At 44.3% G+C, this 20,012-nt stretch overlaps 1 protein-coding gene across 1 annotated transcript in view; it reads right to left on the bottom strand.

The window, feature by feature from the left end:
• Positions 1 to 9,437: 9,437 nt before the first annotated feature.
• The window catches only part of GPD1L (glycerol-3-phosphate dehydrogenase 1 like), a 57,799-nt gene continuing 47,224 nt past the window's right edge, over positions 9,438 to 20,012 (bottom strand). The window contains exons 6-8 of the mRNA XM_025883416.2: positions 18,150 to 18,383; positions 17,532 to 17,638; positions 9,438 to 12,336 (exon numbers count right to left, since the gene is read on the bottom strand). Of these exons, the coding sequence (XP_025739201.1) occupies positions 12,240 to 12,336; positions 17,532 to 17,638; positions 18,150 to 18,383 (438 nt within the window). The 3' untranslated portion in view covers positions 9,438 to 12,239. The remainder of the gene's footprint in view (positions 12,337 to 17,531; positions 17,639 to 18,149; positions 18,384 to 20,012) is intronic.

Raw genomic sequence — 20,012 nt, 5'->3', positions numbered from 1 at the left:
GCAATGCTGTCATCCAGGGTCCACACTTAGGATAACTAGGGTCTCTAGAACTTCTCTCGATGGGGACTGGACCAAGGATTCTCACCAGTAAAACGCAATTCAGAGTCAGTGATAATTTTTTTCATCGTTTTGGTCAAAAAAAAAACCTTTTCCTTTAAGGAGGGCACGTGATGTGATGAGCACTGGGTGTTACACACAACTAATGAATCATTGAACATTATATCAGAAGCTAATGACGCACTGTATGTTGGCTAATCGAATTTAAATAATAAAAAAACCCAAAAAACCACTTTTCTTGTAATGTGTGGGAGGAGGATGGGGGTAAGCAATCAGAGCAGATATGCAGAAATCAGAAGAACAATTTTCGTATTCACTTACATTTTTCAGTAGATATTACTTCAACTGATGAATCAGTAAACAAACGTGTTTTGGAATATTATTTGGCCATAAAAAGGAATGAAGTTCTGATACATTCTACAACACGGATCTTGAAAATATTATGCTAACTGAAAGAAGCCGGTTATAAAAGGCCACGTATTATATATATTCTATTTCTAGGAAATGTCCAGAATTGGCATTTTTACAGAGACAGAAAGTAGATTAGTGGTGGCTTAGGGCTGAAGAGATGGGGAAATAAGGGCACAGGGGTCTTTCTGAGGTCACGAAAATGTTCCAAAACTGACTACTGAAAAAGCATTGAATTATACAATTTAGATGCGTGAATTGTATGATATGTGAACTATCCCTCAGTCAAGTTCTTAAGTAATTACTGAGATAAGATCTTTGCAGTTCATATAAGCAATGAAACATATAAAGACTATGTGATATTCTTTATATATTATATATACAATATCATTATATTCCTGATATACTATCTTAATGTTATATAGGTATATATTATGTATAGAATATATAACATATAAAGATTACATAAAAACTTGTAGGAGCAGGGGCACCTGGGTGGCTTAGTCGTTAAGCGTCTGCCTTCAGCTCAGGTCCTGATCCCAGGGTCCTGGGATCGAGCCCCGCATCGGGCTCCCTGTTCCACGGGAAGCCTGCTTCTCCCTCTCCCACTCCCCCTGCTTGTGTTCCCTCTCTCGCTGTGTCTCTCTCTGTCAAATAAATAAAATCTTAAAAAAAAAAACAAACTTGTAGGAGCAAGTCTATTAAAAAAAAAAAAAAGGCAAACAACCCAACAGGAAAATAGAGGATATGTACAGATCATTCACAAAAGAGGAAACCGGAAGGGCTAATATACACACGGAAAGAGGCTCCATCTCTTCGGAAATCAGGGAAACACACATTAAAATATTAACCAGATACCATTTCAGACCCATCAGATTGGCAAAGAAACTACAAACATTAGTATGACAACGCTGATGCTAAATGTGGAGCTGTGAGCATTCTCGTGGATTGCCGGCCGGAGAACAGATTGGTTCAAAATATTTGGAAACCAATTTAACCACACTTCAGCAAATCTGAAGTGTGTATACCCCATGACTTACGAGCATATGCGTTTGAGAAGGTCACACTGATGTATACAGGAGGCATGCATAGGAACATTTTCTCATTATTTTCTGTATTAGGAAAAAACTCCAAATGACCCACCTGCCATTGTTAGGGAAATGGATAACTCTAGTGGGGTTTTATTCATATAACAGAAAATTAGACTGCAGTTAAAAATAAGTGAATTTGAGCTATTTTATGTAATAAAAATATTTAAAATATGATTCATATTATCTCCCAGAAATGAGACTAAATAGAGCCAAGGTCCAGGAGAAAGTCAATTTTACAAGTGAGTATATTGCTTGGACCTGGCACACTTCTGCCGCATTGCATTGGTAAAGCAAGTCACAAGGCCAAGCGCGGATTCAAGCGAAGGGGGAATAGACGCCATCTGTAAAGCCTCGTGGCTAAGGGCAGGGATTCAGGGAGGCGTGCAGGACTGGGGCCATGATGGCAGTCTATATGTCACCATGATCTTGTGCTATGCTGTCAACATTATTGTCAGACAGAAACCAACGGGAACGGAGTGCCCCCTAGACATCAGCTCTGGGCTGGATACCGCGTGCACATGAAGTATCCACAGAACCTTCTGGCTCAGGGAGATATTGATTGCCTAATTGAGAAGACAGAAAACATACACAAAAAGATCAGTAACATTCCACCTAAGGAGGGAGTTGACCTAGGCATTGAGGGAAGAGTAGGACTCAGGGGCCAGTGGAGTAGGGGATGCTCTGGGAAGGAGAGGAGGCTGGAAGAAATGTTGGTGGTAGCCCTGCCTCTTGCCTTTGTAAAACAGATTTAATGCCACATGCCCTGAAATGAAATAAGTTATGAGAAAGTGCCTGGCACATAGTAGCTTCTGAATAAATGTTAACAGAATCTAGAAATTTAGCTCCAGCCCTGATCTCCCTCCACGGTGTACTCACTCTCTCAGCTCCTACCATACTATCTGTTTGTCCCTTACTCACTCGGCCCTCTGCCATCACAGGGCCTTGGCACATGCTGTTCCCTTTACTTAGAACACTTCTCCCTCCCCTCTTCAATTCTACTGCATCCTGACCTATGGTTTAAGGGTCACCTCCTTCAGGAAAGCCTTCCCTGACTTCCCAGGGTCAGCCAATGCCCTACCAACAAGCTCTCTTACGGCAGGCATTATGTGCCCTCAATAAGGATGTGTTGATTGTACTGCCCTCAAGTGAATCCTCTGGGCATTGGCAACAATTCATTTTAAATGGACTCCCAACGGCTTTCACACTTTATTTGGCTGCAGAATCAAATGCGAATAGGACCCAAGGCGTGCATGAAAAGGTGCTCCATGTGCCTAATCATTGGGGAAATGCAGATCAAAACCAGAAAGATAGCACCTCTCACGTACTAGCGCGGCTATTATAAAAGAGAAAAGAAGTGTTGGCAAGGTTGCGAAGGAAAGGGAACCCTTGTGCCCTCTTGCTGCGAAGGTAGAGCTGCTATGGGAGACAGCATGGAGGGTCCTCAAAAAATTAAAAATAGAACTGCTGTAGGATCCAGCAATCCCACTTCTTGGTATATACTGAAGGAAATGTAATCTGTATCCTGAAGAGACACCTGCACCCCCATGTTCATTGCAGCATTATCTACAATAGCGAAGATAGGAAACAAGCTAAATGTCTATTAGTAGATGAATGGATAAGAAGATGTGATATATACACACACACACACAACTGAATATTACTCAGCCATGAAAAGAAGGAAATCTTGCCGTTTGCAACAACATGGATGAACCTGGAGGACATTACGCTGAGTGAAATCAGCCAAACAGAAAGGCAAATACTACATGATCTCACTTGTATGCGGAATCTGGAAAAGTCCCAATTCATAGAAGCAGACCGTAGCGTGGTGGTTGTCAGGGACTGGGGGCAGGGGGAAATGGAGATATGTTGGTCAAAGGGTACAAACGTTCAGTAATAAGATGATTAAGTTCTGGGGACTGTAGTTAATAATACTGTATTGTATGGCTGAAATTTGCTATGAGAATAGATCTTACGTTTTTTCATCACCACTACTGCAGTAAAAAGGTAACTATATGAAGTAATGAATAAGTTAACTAACTTGATTGTGGTAATCATTTCACAATGTATATGTAAATAAAATCATCACGTTTGCACCCTAAATATATACAGTCATTGTCAATTATACCACAATAAAGCTAGAAAGAAAACAAGAATGGGTCCCTGAATGAGTAAATCCTGAGGAACAGGGTGCGAGATTTATAAATTCCTTAAAGAAATGAAATGTGAACTTCTGTCCAGGCCTTCCCCTGGACACTTTAGTTTTATCTTATTTAAAATAGCTGCTGGGGCACCTGGGTGCCTCAGTTGGTTAAGTGTCTGCCTACGGCTGGGGTCATGATCCCAAGGTCCTGCGATCCAGCCCCGTGTTGGGCTCCCTGCTCAGTGGGGAGCCTGCTTCTCCCTCTCCCACTCCCCCTGCTTGTGCTCATTCTCTCTCTCTCTCTCTGTCAAATAAATAAATAAATAAAATATTTTTTAAAAATTTAAAAAAATAAAATAGCTGCTTCTGGGCGCTGGATTTCCCCTTCCCTCCGTACCTCACAGATACCTCCTCCTTCAGTCCACTCTGACTTTGTAAGAGCCTCACCCAGACAACACCTCTGCTCCTCATTCCCTTTTGATCTGTAGTCCAGAGTGTTCTCTCGCCCCCAGACATCTCCCTCCAGAAGGCCCTAAGCAATTCAAAACAAATATGGATTTGTCTTTTTCTCCCCAGATTCTTTCCCTCTTGAAGTTCCTCAATGTGTTCAGGGAACTGTGAAAAGCAAAATACATATTTTCTGACTTCTCAAAAAACCTGAAAACTGAAGCCCAGGAAGGTGAAGTAACTTGCCCAAAGTCACACAAGTGCAGAAATTGAATTCCCAGCTGACTCCAAAGTCTCGAAACTAGATGTAGACTCATTTTATGGGGCCTGCAGCTCTCACAACTTGGGGGGGCAGGAGGTGATCTCTCTTTAAGAAAAAGAACACAAATTTAAGAAAACCAAGGTACAGGGCCATAGAAGGGACTTGCACAAGGAAGGGTCCTTGAAGCTTGAATTTCATTAGCTTCCTGAAGAAATGGTCTCTAACTGAAAATGATACCATCTCCAGAGAAAACGGACAGGCAAACCAGAGGGAAGCTCAGGAGGCAGAGATTTTTTCTTTCATTATATACCACCCTCCTTGCAGAAACTTCTTTAAAGCATGGAAGATCCGTTCTTTAGAAGTGTTTCCCCCAGTATGTTCCTGGGGTCTTTCCTGAAAACAAAAAGCAGGAAGCAGATATTTTTGCTTTTGTAGGAATGTCAGTGTCAGAACACGAGGGAGAAGAAGACAGGAGTTATGAAAAGACAGATACAAGTGCGTGTCCAACATCGTGGAAGGGAAAGAGATCCAGAAGCAAAAAAAAAAAAAAAAAAAAAAAAAAAAATACAATTGCACGGACGTGTGAGTGGATACAGGCTAGGGTGTAAGTAAAACAGCCGTGCATCAAAATTTGTGGTCGGTTTTGGGTTAAAAAGTCAAGATCAAACATAGACACTGGACACTGCCTAACACAGACTCAGCTGAGTTAATAGGAAATGCATGGCCTTCTAAACACTTGACCAAAAATCACAGGAACAAGGAGGATGCCATTTTTTTGCATGCTGCCAATAGCCTAGGGCAAAGGCCTTCTCAAAGAGTGACCTCTAGTGGACAGGAGTGTCATAGTTCACTGGAACCCAGAATTTTCTCAAAGGAGCATCTTAACTACCCTTTCAGCTGTTTTTGTTTTGTTTTGTTTTGTTTTTTACAAGAGCCTTCTGGGGTTTGGCTTAAACAGTGAATGTGTGGTGTTTAAAAATTTTATTAATGTTTCTTGTTTCAACCTTCCTTGTAAATGGCTAACTGAATGACCCATTCTGTGCCTATATAAACCCTTGGCATCACCAGCTATTACAACTAACTACAACTGTTAGTTAAGACGGCTCCTTGAACAGAATTGTTGTTTGGAACAAGAAAATTTTACTTTTTCCTGTGAAACAGGGAGGAGAGACTCTAAGTTCTTGATGAATACAAAATTGCACATTTTTTGGATGTATTGGTTCACTTCAGGTCTTTATTGTAAAGGAATCCCTAATAGAGGTTATAGTAGTAATTAGGAAAGAAAGCGAGGTCAGAGGCATGAATTGAAGTCATCCTTTTGAAGGTTAATTTGGCAGCGTCTGTTAAAATATCAAACACACGTACCTCTGAGCCAACAGTTCCACTTCTAGGACGTTACCCTTTAGATTTACTCATATAAGTGAGCAGAGAACCATGTGAAAGGCTATTTACTGCAGCAATTATTGTAATAAGAGAAATGGAGAAAACAACTTAAATATTCATCTGTAATAAATTATGGAATAGTCATAAATAAAATATGATGCAGATATTTAAAGGATATGGGAGATTCATATTCTTCAATATTAAGACTATAAAAGAAAGATTTTTTTTAAGATTATTTATTTATTTGACAGAGATAGAGAGAGCGAGAGAGGGAACACAGCAGGGGGCGTGGGGGAGGCAGAAGCAGGCTTCCCTGCAGAGCAGGGAGCCCAATGCAGGGCTCGATCCCAGGACCCTGGGATCATGACCTGAGCCGAAGGCAGATGCTTAACGACTGAGCCACTCAGGCGCCCCTATAAAAGAAAGTTTTAGGGGTGTCTGGCTGGCTCAGTGGGCAGAGCCTGTGTCTCCTGATCTCAGAGTTGTAGTTCGAGCCCCATATTAGGTGAAGAGATTACTTAAAAATAAAGTCTTTAAAAAAAAAAAGAAAAAATTTTAGAACAGTATTTTAAAATCTTATACCTGCATGAACATAGGACACGTTTGCAAATTGGCAGAAAGAGTTGTTTGATTTTGCTTAACTCCGAACAGCCATTCTTCCAAGGAGGCAGGGTAGCGCATGAGTTAGGAACACAAACTCTTAAGTCAGAGTTCAAATCCTGCCTTTATCAACGATGACCTCTGTGATTTTGCCAGGTTCTTTAGCCTCTTTGTATCTCAGTGTCCTCCTCCGTATCAGGGGACGATAAATCTTGAGGTTTAAATAAATTCATATATACAAATATAGGTTCATTCTTGTGAATCTATAATTATTTCAAAAGAGAAAGTTTTTTAAAATGCAGTTTAAAACAAGCAACCTGTAAGAAAGACTGTCAAGGGGCGCCAGGGTGGCTCAGTCGGTTAAGCATCTGCCTTCAGCTCAGGTCATGATCCCAGGGTCCCGGGATCGAGCCCCTTGTGGGGCTCCCTGCTCAGTGGGGAGTCTGCTTCTCCCTCTCCCTCCGCCCCGCTCCCCCACTCCTGCTCTCTCCTGCTGTCTCTCTCAAATAAATAAAATCTTTTTTTTTTCTTCCTGGATATTCCTACTTTATTTTTGGCTACATCATCACAGAGAAAGGCAGTGGGTGGTTCTGCATGCACTGGAGGGCATGTGTGTATTCTAGGCAGGGAGGTGGTTACATCAAATAAATAAAATCTTAAAAAGACTGTCAAGACAGAATGTTATGTGAAAAAAAGCAAGATGCAGAACAATGTCTCTAGTTAAGTGCTATTTTGTGTAGAAAAATGGAAAAGGGAATAGTGAGTTTTTATTTTTGTACCTATTACGATACAGTGTGGACCACGGGTGGGGGTATATTCTCCACATAGTCATGTAGGGATCCAGTATCAAAGAGGCTGTACTCTGTTCAACAGATGGCTTCCAAGTCATCCTGGAAATTGAAATCCAATCAGCATACCCAAGAACAAAGAATCAAACAAATGGCATTTTTTCTTTCCTATGCCATTGGCCAGAACTCAATCACCTAACTGTTGGGTTGCTGAGAAATGTAATTTAACTGTGTATCTCACAAAAAATTAATTTGGTGAACATGTAATTGTCTCTGTCACAAGCAGCTATTAATATGATCATGTGGATTTTCTCCTTTAATGTTAGTAAGATTTCCTGCTTTTCACTGACCTTTACAAGTAATCCTGTGAGCTAGACTGCATGATAGCATTCCCACTTGCCCCATTACTATACCTCCCATCCAAAGCAAAGGGGGAGCAGCAGTGGGAGAGGGAGAAGCAGACTCCCCACTGAGCAGGGAGCCTGATGTGGGGCTCCAGCCCAGGACCCTGGGATCATGACCTGAGCTGAAGGCAGACACTTAACTGACTGAGCCACCCAGGCATCCCTGGAGTAATTAATTTGAAATCCACAAGGTAACAGGGCTTGCTTCAGTAACTTAAGTCACTTATTTTTAAAAAAGATTTATTTATTTATTTATTTGAGAGAGAGGGAGCATGAGCTGGGGAAGGGGCAGAGAGAGGGAGACAAGCAGACTCTCCAGGAACTCAAGATCATGACCTGAGCCAAAATCAAGAGTCAGCCACTCAACAGGCTGAGGCACCCAGGCACCCAAGGGTGAATTTATCTTTTCAGATTAGTGTTTTCATTTTGGGGTAAATACCCAGTAGGGGAATTACTGGAATATATGGTAACTCTAATTTTAGTATTTTTAGCAAACTCCATAGTCGTTAAAAGCCATTCAGTGACTATACCAATTTACGTTCCCACCAACAGTGCATGAGGATTCCCTTTTTCTCAGCACCCTGGCCAACCCTTGTTATTCTGTAATTATTTTCTAATTTTTAAAGGGCATGTTCAGTGGGACCTTGTTTATGGGAGGACTGTGCAGCTTGGATCCAGAGTGGATTTCTGCAGTGATTTTGTGCTTGCTTCTGCCTCTTCTTTACTGGCATTACTAGCCTATGTTCCCTTTTTTTTTTTTCCCACTTTTTGCTTGTGATCTGGATATCAAAATTCAAACCCAAAACCTGTTTGTGGTGTTGGACTCATGATTACAAGTTTTCAGCAGAGACCTTTATCTCCACCTGGAACCCCTTCCTTGGTTGTGCCTATCCATGGGTTTTCTTAGCCCATTTCTTCCCGACAGTGTAGCCCTTGGAAGGCTCTAGTTCTAGTGTTAAGCTTTACAACCCAAACCCTCAGACAATGGAGAGTACTTCCACTCCCTCTCTTGGAAGCAATAGAGCCACCCCATGGCTTTACTGCTCTGGCTGTCAGTCCCTAATTATTTCAGCCTCTGGGATTTCCCTCACATTCTTGTGAGATCAGCCCCACATATAAAAGGGACTCTGGTTTTATCTTCCTAGCTTTTCTAGGTATTTGAGGTGGTGATGGTGTGGATTTCAAACTCATTACTCCAGGGGCGCCTGGGTGGCTCAGTCAGTTAAGCGTCTGCCTTCGGCTCAGGTCATGATCCCAGGGTCCTGGGGGATGGAGCCCTGCATCAGGCTCCCTGCTCAGTGGGGAGTCTGCTCCTCCCCCTCCCACTGCTGCTCCCCCTGCTGGTGCTCTTTCTCAGTCTCTCTCCGGCAAATAAATAAAACCTTTAAAAATTAATTAATTAAAATTTATTACTGCACTGTGTGGCTGGAAGTGGAAGGCCTCCATCCTACAATTATGATTATGTAAAAATATCACCAAGCCATGGGAAGGAACGCAAATGGAAATAGATGTGTCTGAGGAGTGGGATTAGAGAGGAAACTCTTCTTTTAAAAATTACCTTTCTAGGGCGCCTGGGTGGCTCAGATGGTTAAGCATCTGCCTTCGGCTCAGGTCATGATCCCAGGGTCCTGGGATCAAGTCCCACATCGGGCTCCCTGCTCCTTGGGAGCCTGCTTCTCCCTCTGCCTCTCTCTCTCTCTCTCTCTGTCTCTCATGAATAAATAAAATCTTTAAAAAAATAAAAAAAATTACCTTTCTATTATTGTTAATGCAACACAATTCAGGGAAAAAAGAGCTGACCTAGATAAATAAAACTCTTAACTAAGCTGATTATTGAAAAAAGGCCAGTAGCACAGGTTTGGGGCATTAAATGTTTATTAAACCAAGCTTTTAAATTATATCCACCTATAGTCTGTAAACAGATACAGTATACATGTTAAGTAAAAGGCTCTTAGATTATAAGTGGTGGAAAAATGAAAGATCCCTTCGTACACGGGCACCTCATCACTCCGTGGGCCGATGCCATGGGGCCAGGTTTCAGTTAAGAGTTAAATGAAAAACCAGAAGGAGTTTAGCTCGACTCCACCCGCTAGGATGGATTTCAAGACAGGTATTTGTTCCACATTATAGGAGGCTAGATTATAGCAAGGCAACAGTGAAGTTTTTACATTCACATATTGGCTGAACTAGTACAAATTAAGCTTTTCCTCTAGATGTCTCCCTCCCTATTACCATAATTAGTAAGGAATGAGAATTAAACGATGGACCACAGGTGGTTACAAAAATAGATAACTTGTAGAGTAATAAACATCTACAGTCAGCAGACACAAACTTACAAAATTTGCCTTTTTCCATTAATGTGCAGGATATCAGAAGTTCTGTTCAAGAGGTACAGTTAGTGGACTTCAGATTGGCAAGAGAACACTCATAAAGAAAAAACAAGTACAAAACCCAGAGTAGGAAGCTGAATGCAGATGAGAATATACATAAAACAAAATCCTAATTCCTCACATCTAATTATCCTACTTAATAGACACCACAATTAGCTTACAGCCCTTTATTATCTTAAAAAGTAACACTTTGTTATCTATGTACAAATTTTTAAAAAGATTAATCATGAGACAAGCAAAAATTGATTAACTTAACAGTGGCACGAAAAATCAATGAAACTTGTAGATTTTGTATGCTTTCATAGACTTCTGTGTACGAGGATTTAAAATGCACCCCCTCCAGAATGTTTTGGATTGAGTTTTTAAAAATCCCCCCCCAAATCTATTCTACAATCGTTTCAGATATAGAAGGAAAAAAAGTCCCAAACTGGAAAATTAAAAAACAAACAAAAGTCAAAAATCTCACAAAGTGACTGAAAATCCATGAATATATAAGTGACATTCAGACCTTCCTTTAACACTTACCAAGTGCTATAATGCTATCCTGAAACCAATCTCATTTAAGAAGATACAGTAATCCCCATTCTAATTCTAGAATTAAAAGCACTTATTCGACATACTGTGCGTTTCAGCGAGGTTGACATCTACTTGGTTGTACTTGACAGTGTCACCTTAAAGCTTCATCGAAGATTCATTGCCGGCCTGAACTGTAAAAGTTCAGAGCTAACAATACCACAGGTAGGTAGGTTATTCATCCTAACTCCGGCAGGGAGTAAAGGGTATACTTGAGCTGTCCTCAGGTCACCGTAGCCTAGAACAGTGATCCCTTGAAAATTCGGCAAGATCCTCTGCCAAAAAAATCTTCATAGTCTAAGCTGTTTGGAACTTGCTGGGTTAGGTAAGTTCTACTGACATACTAACATACATTCTTTGCCTTCAAGAGAGGTGCGCAGAGGCAGCTTCTCCCAAACGCACTTGACCTTGCCAGAGAACTCCCCAAACAACCATGGGATCCCAGGACACTCCTGTCCTATGAGACATGGTTTGAGAAATGCCAATCTGAGTAGAATTTCTAAAGTAGTGGTTCTCAAATTGTAGTGAGCATCAGAAACACATGGAAGGCATATTAAAGTATAGAGATACCTTACCCCACTTCAGAGGTCTGGGGTGGGACCTGGAAGCCTGCATTTCTGAGAGACTCTAAGTGGAGCTGCTGGAGTGAGGACTGCACTCTGAGTGGCATCCACCTAGACAGGACCCACACAAATCTCAGCTGCAGGAAGCCCTGTTAGAGTTTCAGGAAAGGCTGTGCATGGCATCTGTCACAACCAACTATCACTGGATCAGCCCAGTGATGCCTGAGGTCTGGGCACCTTGGTGGGGTGGAGGAAGACTGGACTTGACTCCCAGCTCTGCCCCTATTCGCCAGGTGACCAGGCACTGTGACTGCAACTCAAAAGAGGAGTAATAGGAGTCCCATCTCAGTGGATCTGTGAGACCTAGAGGAAATGTTTGCACAAAAGGACTACCCAACAAGAAGCATCATACAAGTGTCAATCAGTAGAACATGTCAGTCACAGCAGGAAAATCCCAGATGCATTTTCTGTCTTCCACCACTGCTGAACCTTTATGAAAGCACACTCTGGCAGCTAATGAAGAGAAAAGAGGCTAAAAATGCAGAAGACTGCAAAGAGGAAGATACATAAGTGGATCACCTAATTAAAAATCTCTAATTGTTAAAAAAAAGATCAACCCACAATCAAAGTAGTTAATTATGCTGGCTTTGAGATAGAGTTTAAGTTACAGTATGTTGATCTTTGAACACACTCACTCGTCCGTTCTACCATGTTAATGCTGGTTCAGTTTTAACATCAAGAGAATGAGGGGAAAAAAAAAAATCCCTTCACTCAAATGCATATAGATTCGATGTAAAAAATTTAGCTGAGATCATTCCCATCTTCTAAGCTACCACCGTGGGAAAATTTCAAAGTAATTTTTAAAAAGGACCTTTAATTTTGGTTCATAGAAACATCCACAGCATGAGAAATGAACAGACTCACACATTCACACATGTGTCTATTTGTTGCCCACCACATCTTAGCCAGTGAATTGTGTCTCGCAATTCAGAAATGAACTGGTAAAAATGCATCCGCACCCATGACAGGATTATGGTCAAGCGAACATAGTGTTGCCCAGTCCCAGTTTCCATTTGAACGAAAAAGACTGATCAGAAAGGCAGCACGTTCCCCGACATGCTGCACCATCCACTTTATACATGCTCTGGGTGGCTCTGGAGACAAGACAACATCTCTTGAACGGGTTTGCCTTCATAGCAGATCTGATACACTGCCGTAAACAACGGGAACCTGGTTGGGAGGAAATGTGGAAAAAGACAAGTTGAGCCATCTGGTTTACCTCACAGAACAAATGAGTCTTCCTCTCCTGCCTAACAGATTGCAGATGGGTGTGCTACTTTGGACAACAACAAAGGGACTGCCTTCTATATTCCTCTACTATTTGGTGGGCAGAGAGCCACTGCACTGTGGCTATAAGATGCTGGTATGACCTAGACCATCCTCTGCCTACTTGTTTGTGGTGCATGGTCTACCAACAAGTCCCGTGGTAATCCTTGCAGGGCCGTCTGTGGTTATTTACATGAAGAGCTGTAGCTCAGGCTCTTGGGCAAGTCTGGAATGAGTCCAAGTTTCTGTCAATAATTTAAAAGACTGGAGAATAAATTTTAAATTGCAAGGAGGTATTGCTCTCTCTCCTCCAAAAGGGATCATCCAAGGATAAAGATGAGGCGGCCCACACATCACCATAAATAGTTTGGGTCTGGAACATTCCTGCAAGAATCAACGTGGGCACCCACAATTAGCAAAGCAGATCTCAAGTGGGAAGCTGGGCTTATTTTGCCTTTTTTTCCAAGATGTGAACACAGATATAAGTGAAAGTTTGAAATGGCTGAGGGTACAAAGGTGTGAGCTAATAATCCACCGTGAGAAAGGACAGCATTATCCCAGGGTCCAGCTGGCTCAGCAAGTATTTTAAATAGTAGGTATTACTAAGGAAATAACAAAGTTAATTTCAATTGGGCTTTTGAAAACACACACACACACACACACACACACACACACACACACACACAGCCCAAAGTAAGCTTGATAGGATCAATAAAGTCTTAAGGCCATTTTGAAAATTATCTAGTTGGAATCCTATAATGACAACTTAATTTAGGAATGGCAAACAGCCCTGATAGGTCATATGTCTTATCACAGTGGGTTTTTTAAGGTACAGAATGTTTTATTTTTTTGGAGTCAGGGAGGCAGTCAAATCTGACCCTGCAATCTATCCACTCTGGGCGTTTCATAACCGCTCTGTAAAATGGGGCAGGACCTGTTTTGTTAAGGCCTGTTGTATGAAGTGACTTACATGTAACCTGCAGAGTGTAACATTTGGCACATGGTGGGTGTGCAGTGACAGTTTATATACACCGCCACAAGATGGCCACTAGGTCCTAGCAAGCTCTTGTAGGACAAGGCCCCAGATGTTTTATTCACCTCTGCATCCTTGGGGCCTGGCATAGTGCATAGATGAGGGAAGGTGCTCAGTGAATATTTGCTGAATGAACTACTGGGAATGGGAGTTAGAGCCTGCAGATTTTAGCCCCTTCGTCTTTCCACGGCTTAGATATCCTGATCCCATGATGAGAACAACTTGTGTGTCCCCAAAGCAGGGTGGCAGGTGATGAACGGCCACCCAAAGCCATTCCCAAATCCCTTCACTCTTTACCAACGTTGCAAATAGCCTAATGCTCAGTTTCCCAGCCTTACTTTCTCCTAGAATTAGCCAAGGAAGCAAATTCTAGAGAGCAAGACACGACACTTCTGCTGAGGGCTTCTGGGGAAGACACTCTCTCCTTGAGAGGCACTGGAGGAAAACTCTGCTCCCCCAGATTGCACCTGCTCCGTGTCAGTAAGTGCAGCTGTGTATGTGATGCATGGAGCTGCTGCAGCCATCTTGAGGTTTTGAGGGAAGACCAACAGGATCACTGAGATTCTAAGCTAGAGGCACTGTGCCAACAGTAATAATGTCCACCTCCAGAATCCCTGTTCCATGAGAAAAATAACCCTATTGTTTGAGGCATTTTAAACTGGGCATTGCTCTTGCAGCCAGAAGCGCTCCCGACTTTCACAATCAGCACTTCCAAATTGTGTAGATGGGATGCTAACAAGAGATTTGGAGTATGGGTGGGGAGGGGGAGGGAATTGTTTATGGACAATTAACTTGTTTAATCCTCACAACCACCCTATGAGGTGGGTAATAACATTATCCCCATTCCATAGATAAGGAAACTGAGGCATAGTTTCTGACTCTGGAGCCAAGATTCAACCACTAGGCTAGACTGCCCATCTAAATTTTATTTTATATAACATAAAATGCTATAAGGCCAATTAGATCAGTTTGGGGAGCTCTCTAAATGAGGTTAGAGATGAAAGGAGGACAAAAGACAATTATTTCATTGAAAAATACTGGCATAAGCCAAATCAATCAGCCATCCCACTAATGGACACCGAGGACTTAAGATGTGTCAATCTTCAACCATTCGCAGGATGTGGAGTATTATCAATAAGGCCCTATTGGTGCAAATGTGGCACGATCTTCAAATCATCCTCAAGTGAAGAAAAGCAGGGCAGAACGTGGAGCGCAGCATCCATTCTGTAAATGGAAGGATATACTAAAAACTCAGAAAGCTTCCTGTGTTGAAGGTGGGGATCACTTTTCACTGGGTGCCTTTTTCTAGGATTTGAATTTTTTTTTTTTTAAACCAGGAGCATGTTGGCCACCCCCTCAAAAAATCTAGAAGAATGAAAGTAAAACTGTGTGTTTATGTAAGATGTCCACAGCACATGAGCAGCGGGACTGTCTAAACCTGGGGTCAGCAAACCACAGCCTGAGAAGCAAACCTGACCTGGGGTCTGTTTTGTACTATCTGCAAGCTAAGGACGATTCTTACATGTTTCAAGGGCCATAAAAGGAAAAAATATATATATACAACAGAGAGCTATATGTGGGCTGCAAAGACTAAATATTTATTATGTGGTTCTTTACAGAAAAAGTTTGCCAATCGCTGGTGTAAATAGCATGTTCAAAGCGGGGAAAGTTGTTTGCGTCTGGAGGAGGTGGATGAAGGCTGCTCTGAGGACAGACCCGGGCCGCCTCAAGGGTGGTCGGGGCTGACACACACATCAAGGAGGGCTGTCTAGGCAGGCCAAACAGCAGGAGGACAGAGGCGCACAGAAGTCTCTGAGAAAGGGGTCTCGGGGCAAAGGGAGGTCTGCTTCAACTGAAGACGGGGTTGTACGGCGTCACAGGACATGGTGTTAGAAAGTTCCGTGGGTACAGAACTGAGTGGCGCTGCCCCAAATGCCAACCTAAGGACTCATTCTGGATGAGCAGGAGGCTTGCGAATTAGAATACTCGAGGTAGAAGGCACCATGGCAATCATCAGGTGCACCAGTTTGATTTGGTGGGTAAAGAAAACTGGGGCACAGATAAAAATATGACCTGCCCAAGACCACATGGCTAGTAAGCCACCAGGTGGCTGGAAATGCTGCCCTCCCACTCACCGCTCTTTCTAGAACCATAGAGAAGAGAAGGGGGGAAGAAGGAAAGAGAGGAAGACCCGAGTAGAGTAGCGATGGCTGGGGTGACAAAGGGAAAAAAAATCAAGGGAGAATGGAAGCGTGGTATCCCCTCCAACCTGGCAGTGGCCTCATTAAGCACAGGCACAGCCTGTTCCGTTTCTAATCAGGAGAAGGAAAACAGGACATGATGGAGGAAGGGAATCTGCTCAGAGCCAAGTTTCACCTGCTTGATTACACTTGCTTTTTTTAATAAAGGGCGCAGGTACTGATCCCAGAACGCCAGTTCCAATCCGTAGCCTCCCCAAGTTCCACGATGAACACAGACTCATCCATTCATAGGATCCTGTCAAATACGCCCCATGGTAGTGGACAGATGGCACTTTAAAACCGTGATTAGGAGATCATCGGCATCCACAAACACAAGTATTTTCTTAAGACTTTAAAAGACTCCTGACAATGGTCCTTAAAGTAGCCCCACCACACACAAACACATCGCTGTTTGCCCTTAAGTATGTAAGGAAAACCATGCCCACTGGAGGTGTTTTCCTTTTAGCCACGATTTAAAGGTAATTCTCCTCTGGAGGCCTGTTTATGACTTCCATCTCTGCCTGGCTGGTTCTGAAAGCCATTTCAGAAAAATAAAATGCAAATTAAAGAAGGAAGACTAATGTCTTGTCCTCCCTCCTTTTCAACTTTCCATAGGGAACTCTATGGCTGATCAGTGTGTACTGGTCCAGAGATGAGGAGAGCTGGGTGTAGGGGAGGTAAAGGTGGGTGGTCGGGACCAGCAGACATCTGGATTGAGCCAAAGAGGAGGAAGGAGACACACCAGAGAACCATCAAACACGTCTATAACCACCACCGGCTCAGGGAGAAGTGTGTGCTCCGGACTGGCCACACCTGGCAGTGTCCCCACAGCTGCCCGGCCCCCTCCTCTTCCAGGCAAGCAAACCTCCCCCCTCCCACCCGAAGAGTGAAGGATACACAGAATATGCTGTGTACGCAGTTATTAGATGGTGTCATTGGCCTCACAGTTATAGAAGAAGGCTCAGCAAATGAGCGAAATGGCCACCGGGCAACCGCAGAGAGGTTGGCAGCTTTGTGGTGCTATGGGGTTTATTCCCTCGATCAGGTGGCAAATCAGGCTGTCCCAAGCCTACCTTTAGCAGCTGACCAAACAGGAAGGGCAGTGGAGGCTAGAGGCACCTGTCCATCCCCAGGACACAGAGACTGTAAAGCTGCTCAGCAAACCTTAAAGCAGGTCATTGCTAGTGGTAGAATTCTGGGGTAACTTGTACCTTCTTCCTTTCCAAACTGACCTTTTATTAACAAGACTGTATCTTTTTATAACAAATAACAAGGTAATCTTTTTTTTAATTCAAAACTTATGACATGTAGCTCTTACCAGACACCCTACAGGATAAACCAGGACCTCAAACTTCATGTTTTGTAACATGCTTTAGAGAATTGAGTTCTTGGGGCCCCTGGGAGGCTCAGTTGGTTAAGCATCCGACTCTTGGTTTCGGCTCAGGTCATGATCTCAGGGTCGTGGGATTGAGCCCTGTGTCAGGCTCTGCACTGGGCATGGAGCCCGCTTAAGATTCTTTCTCTCTCTCTCTGCCCTGCCTGCCTACTCCCCCCCCCCCCACACCTCCCTGCTTGCTCTCTCTCTCTCTCTCAAAAAAAAAAAGGAGAATTGAGTTCTTCCCCCTGAAGCTGAGTTTGGTTCTGTGTCAACACTCATTTTCAGGGCAGGAAGAGGTTTCCTGCCACAAATGTTCACATCACATGAGGGCGGAACTATTTCAGTGGAGTTCTGCACACAGCTCTGCCCATGTGCACTGACTGGGCTGGTGGTCATGAGGGAAGCAGGGGGTGGCCCTCTGGTCGCAGGGACAGTGTGGGGGACTTACTTGTCGACCAGCCCCTTCTGTTTCAGGATCCGGTACACTTCAGCGGACGTCTGAGGTCCTTGGAGCTTCTGTCCATTCAGCATCTCCTTCTCCAATTCTTCGATGGTCTTAAAAACAAGGATGAAAACACTATTGTAAAGACTAGAGAGTGGGGACGCCTGGCTGGCGCAGGGAGTTAAGTGTCTGACTCTTGGTTTCGGCTCAGGTCGTGGGAATCTCAGGCTCGTGAGATGGAGCCCCAGGTTGGGCTCCGTGCTGAGAGCAGAGTCCGCTTGACATTCTCTCTCCCTCTGCTCCTCCCCCTCCTGCACTGGGCGCGAGTGCGCGCGCGAGTGCATGTGCTCTCTCTCAAATCAATCTTTGGGAAAAGAAAAGACCAGAGAATCCCTTATTTGGAGAGGAGAGTGGCGGAGGGGGGCTGCCATCCTCAGCTGTAAACCACGGAAAGAGAGACCTACAGGCTAAAGCGCTTGGGCATGGGTACTTCTAAGCGAAAACAGACGGGTGTCAGTGGGATACGCCCAGCAAGTGCTCGCCCCAGCCCAGGGCTGTCAATGAGGACGGGCGGGCGGGCGCGCAGGGCTGGGGTGGGGGCTGTTAGGACAGGCCAGGGGCTACCTTCCCGGTTCTGGCAAACGCCTCGGCCACCCTACGGTTCCGGCCTCCGTAGCAGGTGGTGATGAGGTCTGCCACGCCGCAGCTCTCCAGGAAGGTGGCCGTGGACACCTGGCCCTTGCAGAAGATCTTGGCGAAGGCGATCATCTCCATGAGCCCCAGGCGGATGACAGCAGCTTTGGTGTTGTCCCCGCTGTGGAGGCCGTCGCAGAACCCGGCTCCCACCGCTACAATGTTCTGTGAAGGAGACAAGGAAGCCCAGGGATGCCCGTCACATGCCCGCCGCAGACAAGGCTGCTGGAAGGCTGGGGGGGGGGGGGGGGGGGAGCGGGTAAGGCCCCTGGCCCACGCTTAGAGCGCTCCACTGGCCCCCGCACCGCTCCAGCTTCTGCTCTTGCACCCTGACTGCCGGAGGTAAAAGACGGTGCCAGGCTTCTACGCTCCCGTTTAGAGGAACCCAAGAGCCCAGGTCCCGGGTCAGAAGGAAGCCGCCGTTGGGGAGCATCAGCCAGAGAATTAGAGTGGCTGACTCTGGTCAGATACTGTTTGGACAAACTGCCTCTTTTTTTTTTTTTTTTTTTTTTATCAAATGCCTGATTGAATGAAACATTCACGTGGAAAGGTATGCAGGTCATAAGTATACGGCTTAGTGATACTCTCACAAACTGAACACACCCTGGGAACCAGCACCCTGAGGGAAAAACAGAACATAACCAGCGCCCCAGAAAGCCACCCTCACACCCGCTCCTAGTCACCACCCCCACACAAAGGTAACCACTCTTCTAACAACATAGATTTGCTTCACCTGTCTTTAAATTTTATATGAATAGAATCGAATGCAATCATTGGGGTGTCTGTCTCAATTCGACATCATGTTTGTGAGTTTTAGCTGTATTTTTACATATGGCACATTTATTTTCATTGCTGCATTGCATTCTTTATTTTATTTGGAGGGACACCTGGGTGGCTCAGTCAGTGAAGCATCTGCCTTCAGCTCGGGTCATGATCCCAGGGTCCTGGGATCGAGCCCCCGCATTGGGCTCCCTGCTCAGTGGGGAGCCTGCTTCTCCCTCTTGTGTGCCGCTCCCCCTGCTTGTGTGTTCTCGCTCTCTCTCTCTGACAAATAAATAAAAATCTTTTAAAAATAAATAAATAAATGAATAAATGAATAAAGGGAATTAACTTACATGTAGTATTAGTTTCAGAGAGGTAGAGTTCAGGGATTCATCAGTTGCATAGAACACCCGGTGCTCCTTGCATTCTACTGTGTGAATACAGTACCATGTTTTTTTCCAGCCATTCTCTTGCCAAACTGGGTAGTTCCCAGTTTGGGGCCACTACAAATGGTGCTGCTGTGGCCAAGATGGGTGGCCCTGGGTGACCACACGCAGGCATTTCTGTTGGGTGTGTGCCTGGGAGTGGCATTGCTGGGTATGTCTGCAAATGTGCTGTTCAAGTTTCAGCCTTTTGTTTCACTTAATTACCCCATACAAGCATTCATGCCCTCCCCCGCCCACCCGCCACATGGCCCTTTGCTATACCCAAAGCAGATAAGACCGAGAGCTGCCTCTTCAGAAGCTGATAATCTGGTTCCGGGATCAGCACACTAAGGGCCAACTGCCTGTTTTTGTAAATGTCCTGGAGGCCAGGGCCCCCTGCTTGTTTGCGCACCATCTGTGGTTACCTTGGTGCTGTTAACAGCAGATCTGAGTACTTGCCACATAGACCCTATAGGCCACAAAGCCCACAGCGTTTCCTATGTGGCCCTTACAGAAAAAGTTTGCCAACCGCTGGCCTAATAGGAAAATGAAAGGGTGCCCATAATTATAACCTGGGCAGAAAAATGATATCCCGCAAGAGGGACTG

Source organism: Callorhinus ursinus, unplaced genomic scaffold (assembly GCF_003265705.2).
Source record: "Callorhinus ursinus isolate GAN/ISIS: 27379988/994484 unplaced genomic scaffold, GSC_fseal_2.0 scaffold1, whole genome shotgun sequence".
In the NCBI taxonomy this organism is placed as follows: Eukaryota; Metazoa; Chordata; class Mammalia; order Carnivora; family Otariidae; genus Callorhinus; species Callorhinus ursinus.
This window is presented reverse-complemented; position numbering and strand designations above follow the sequence as displayed.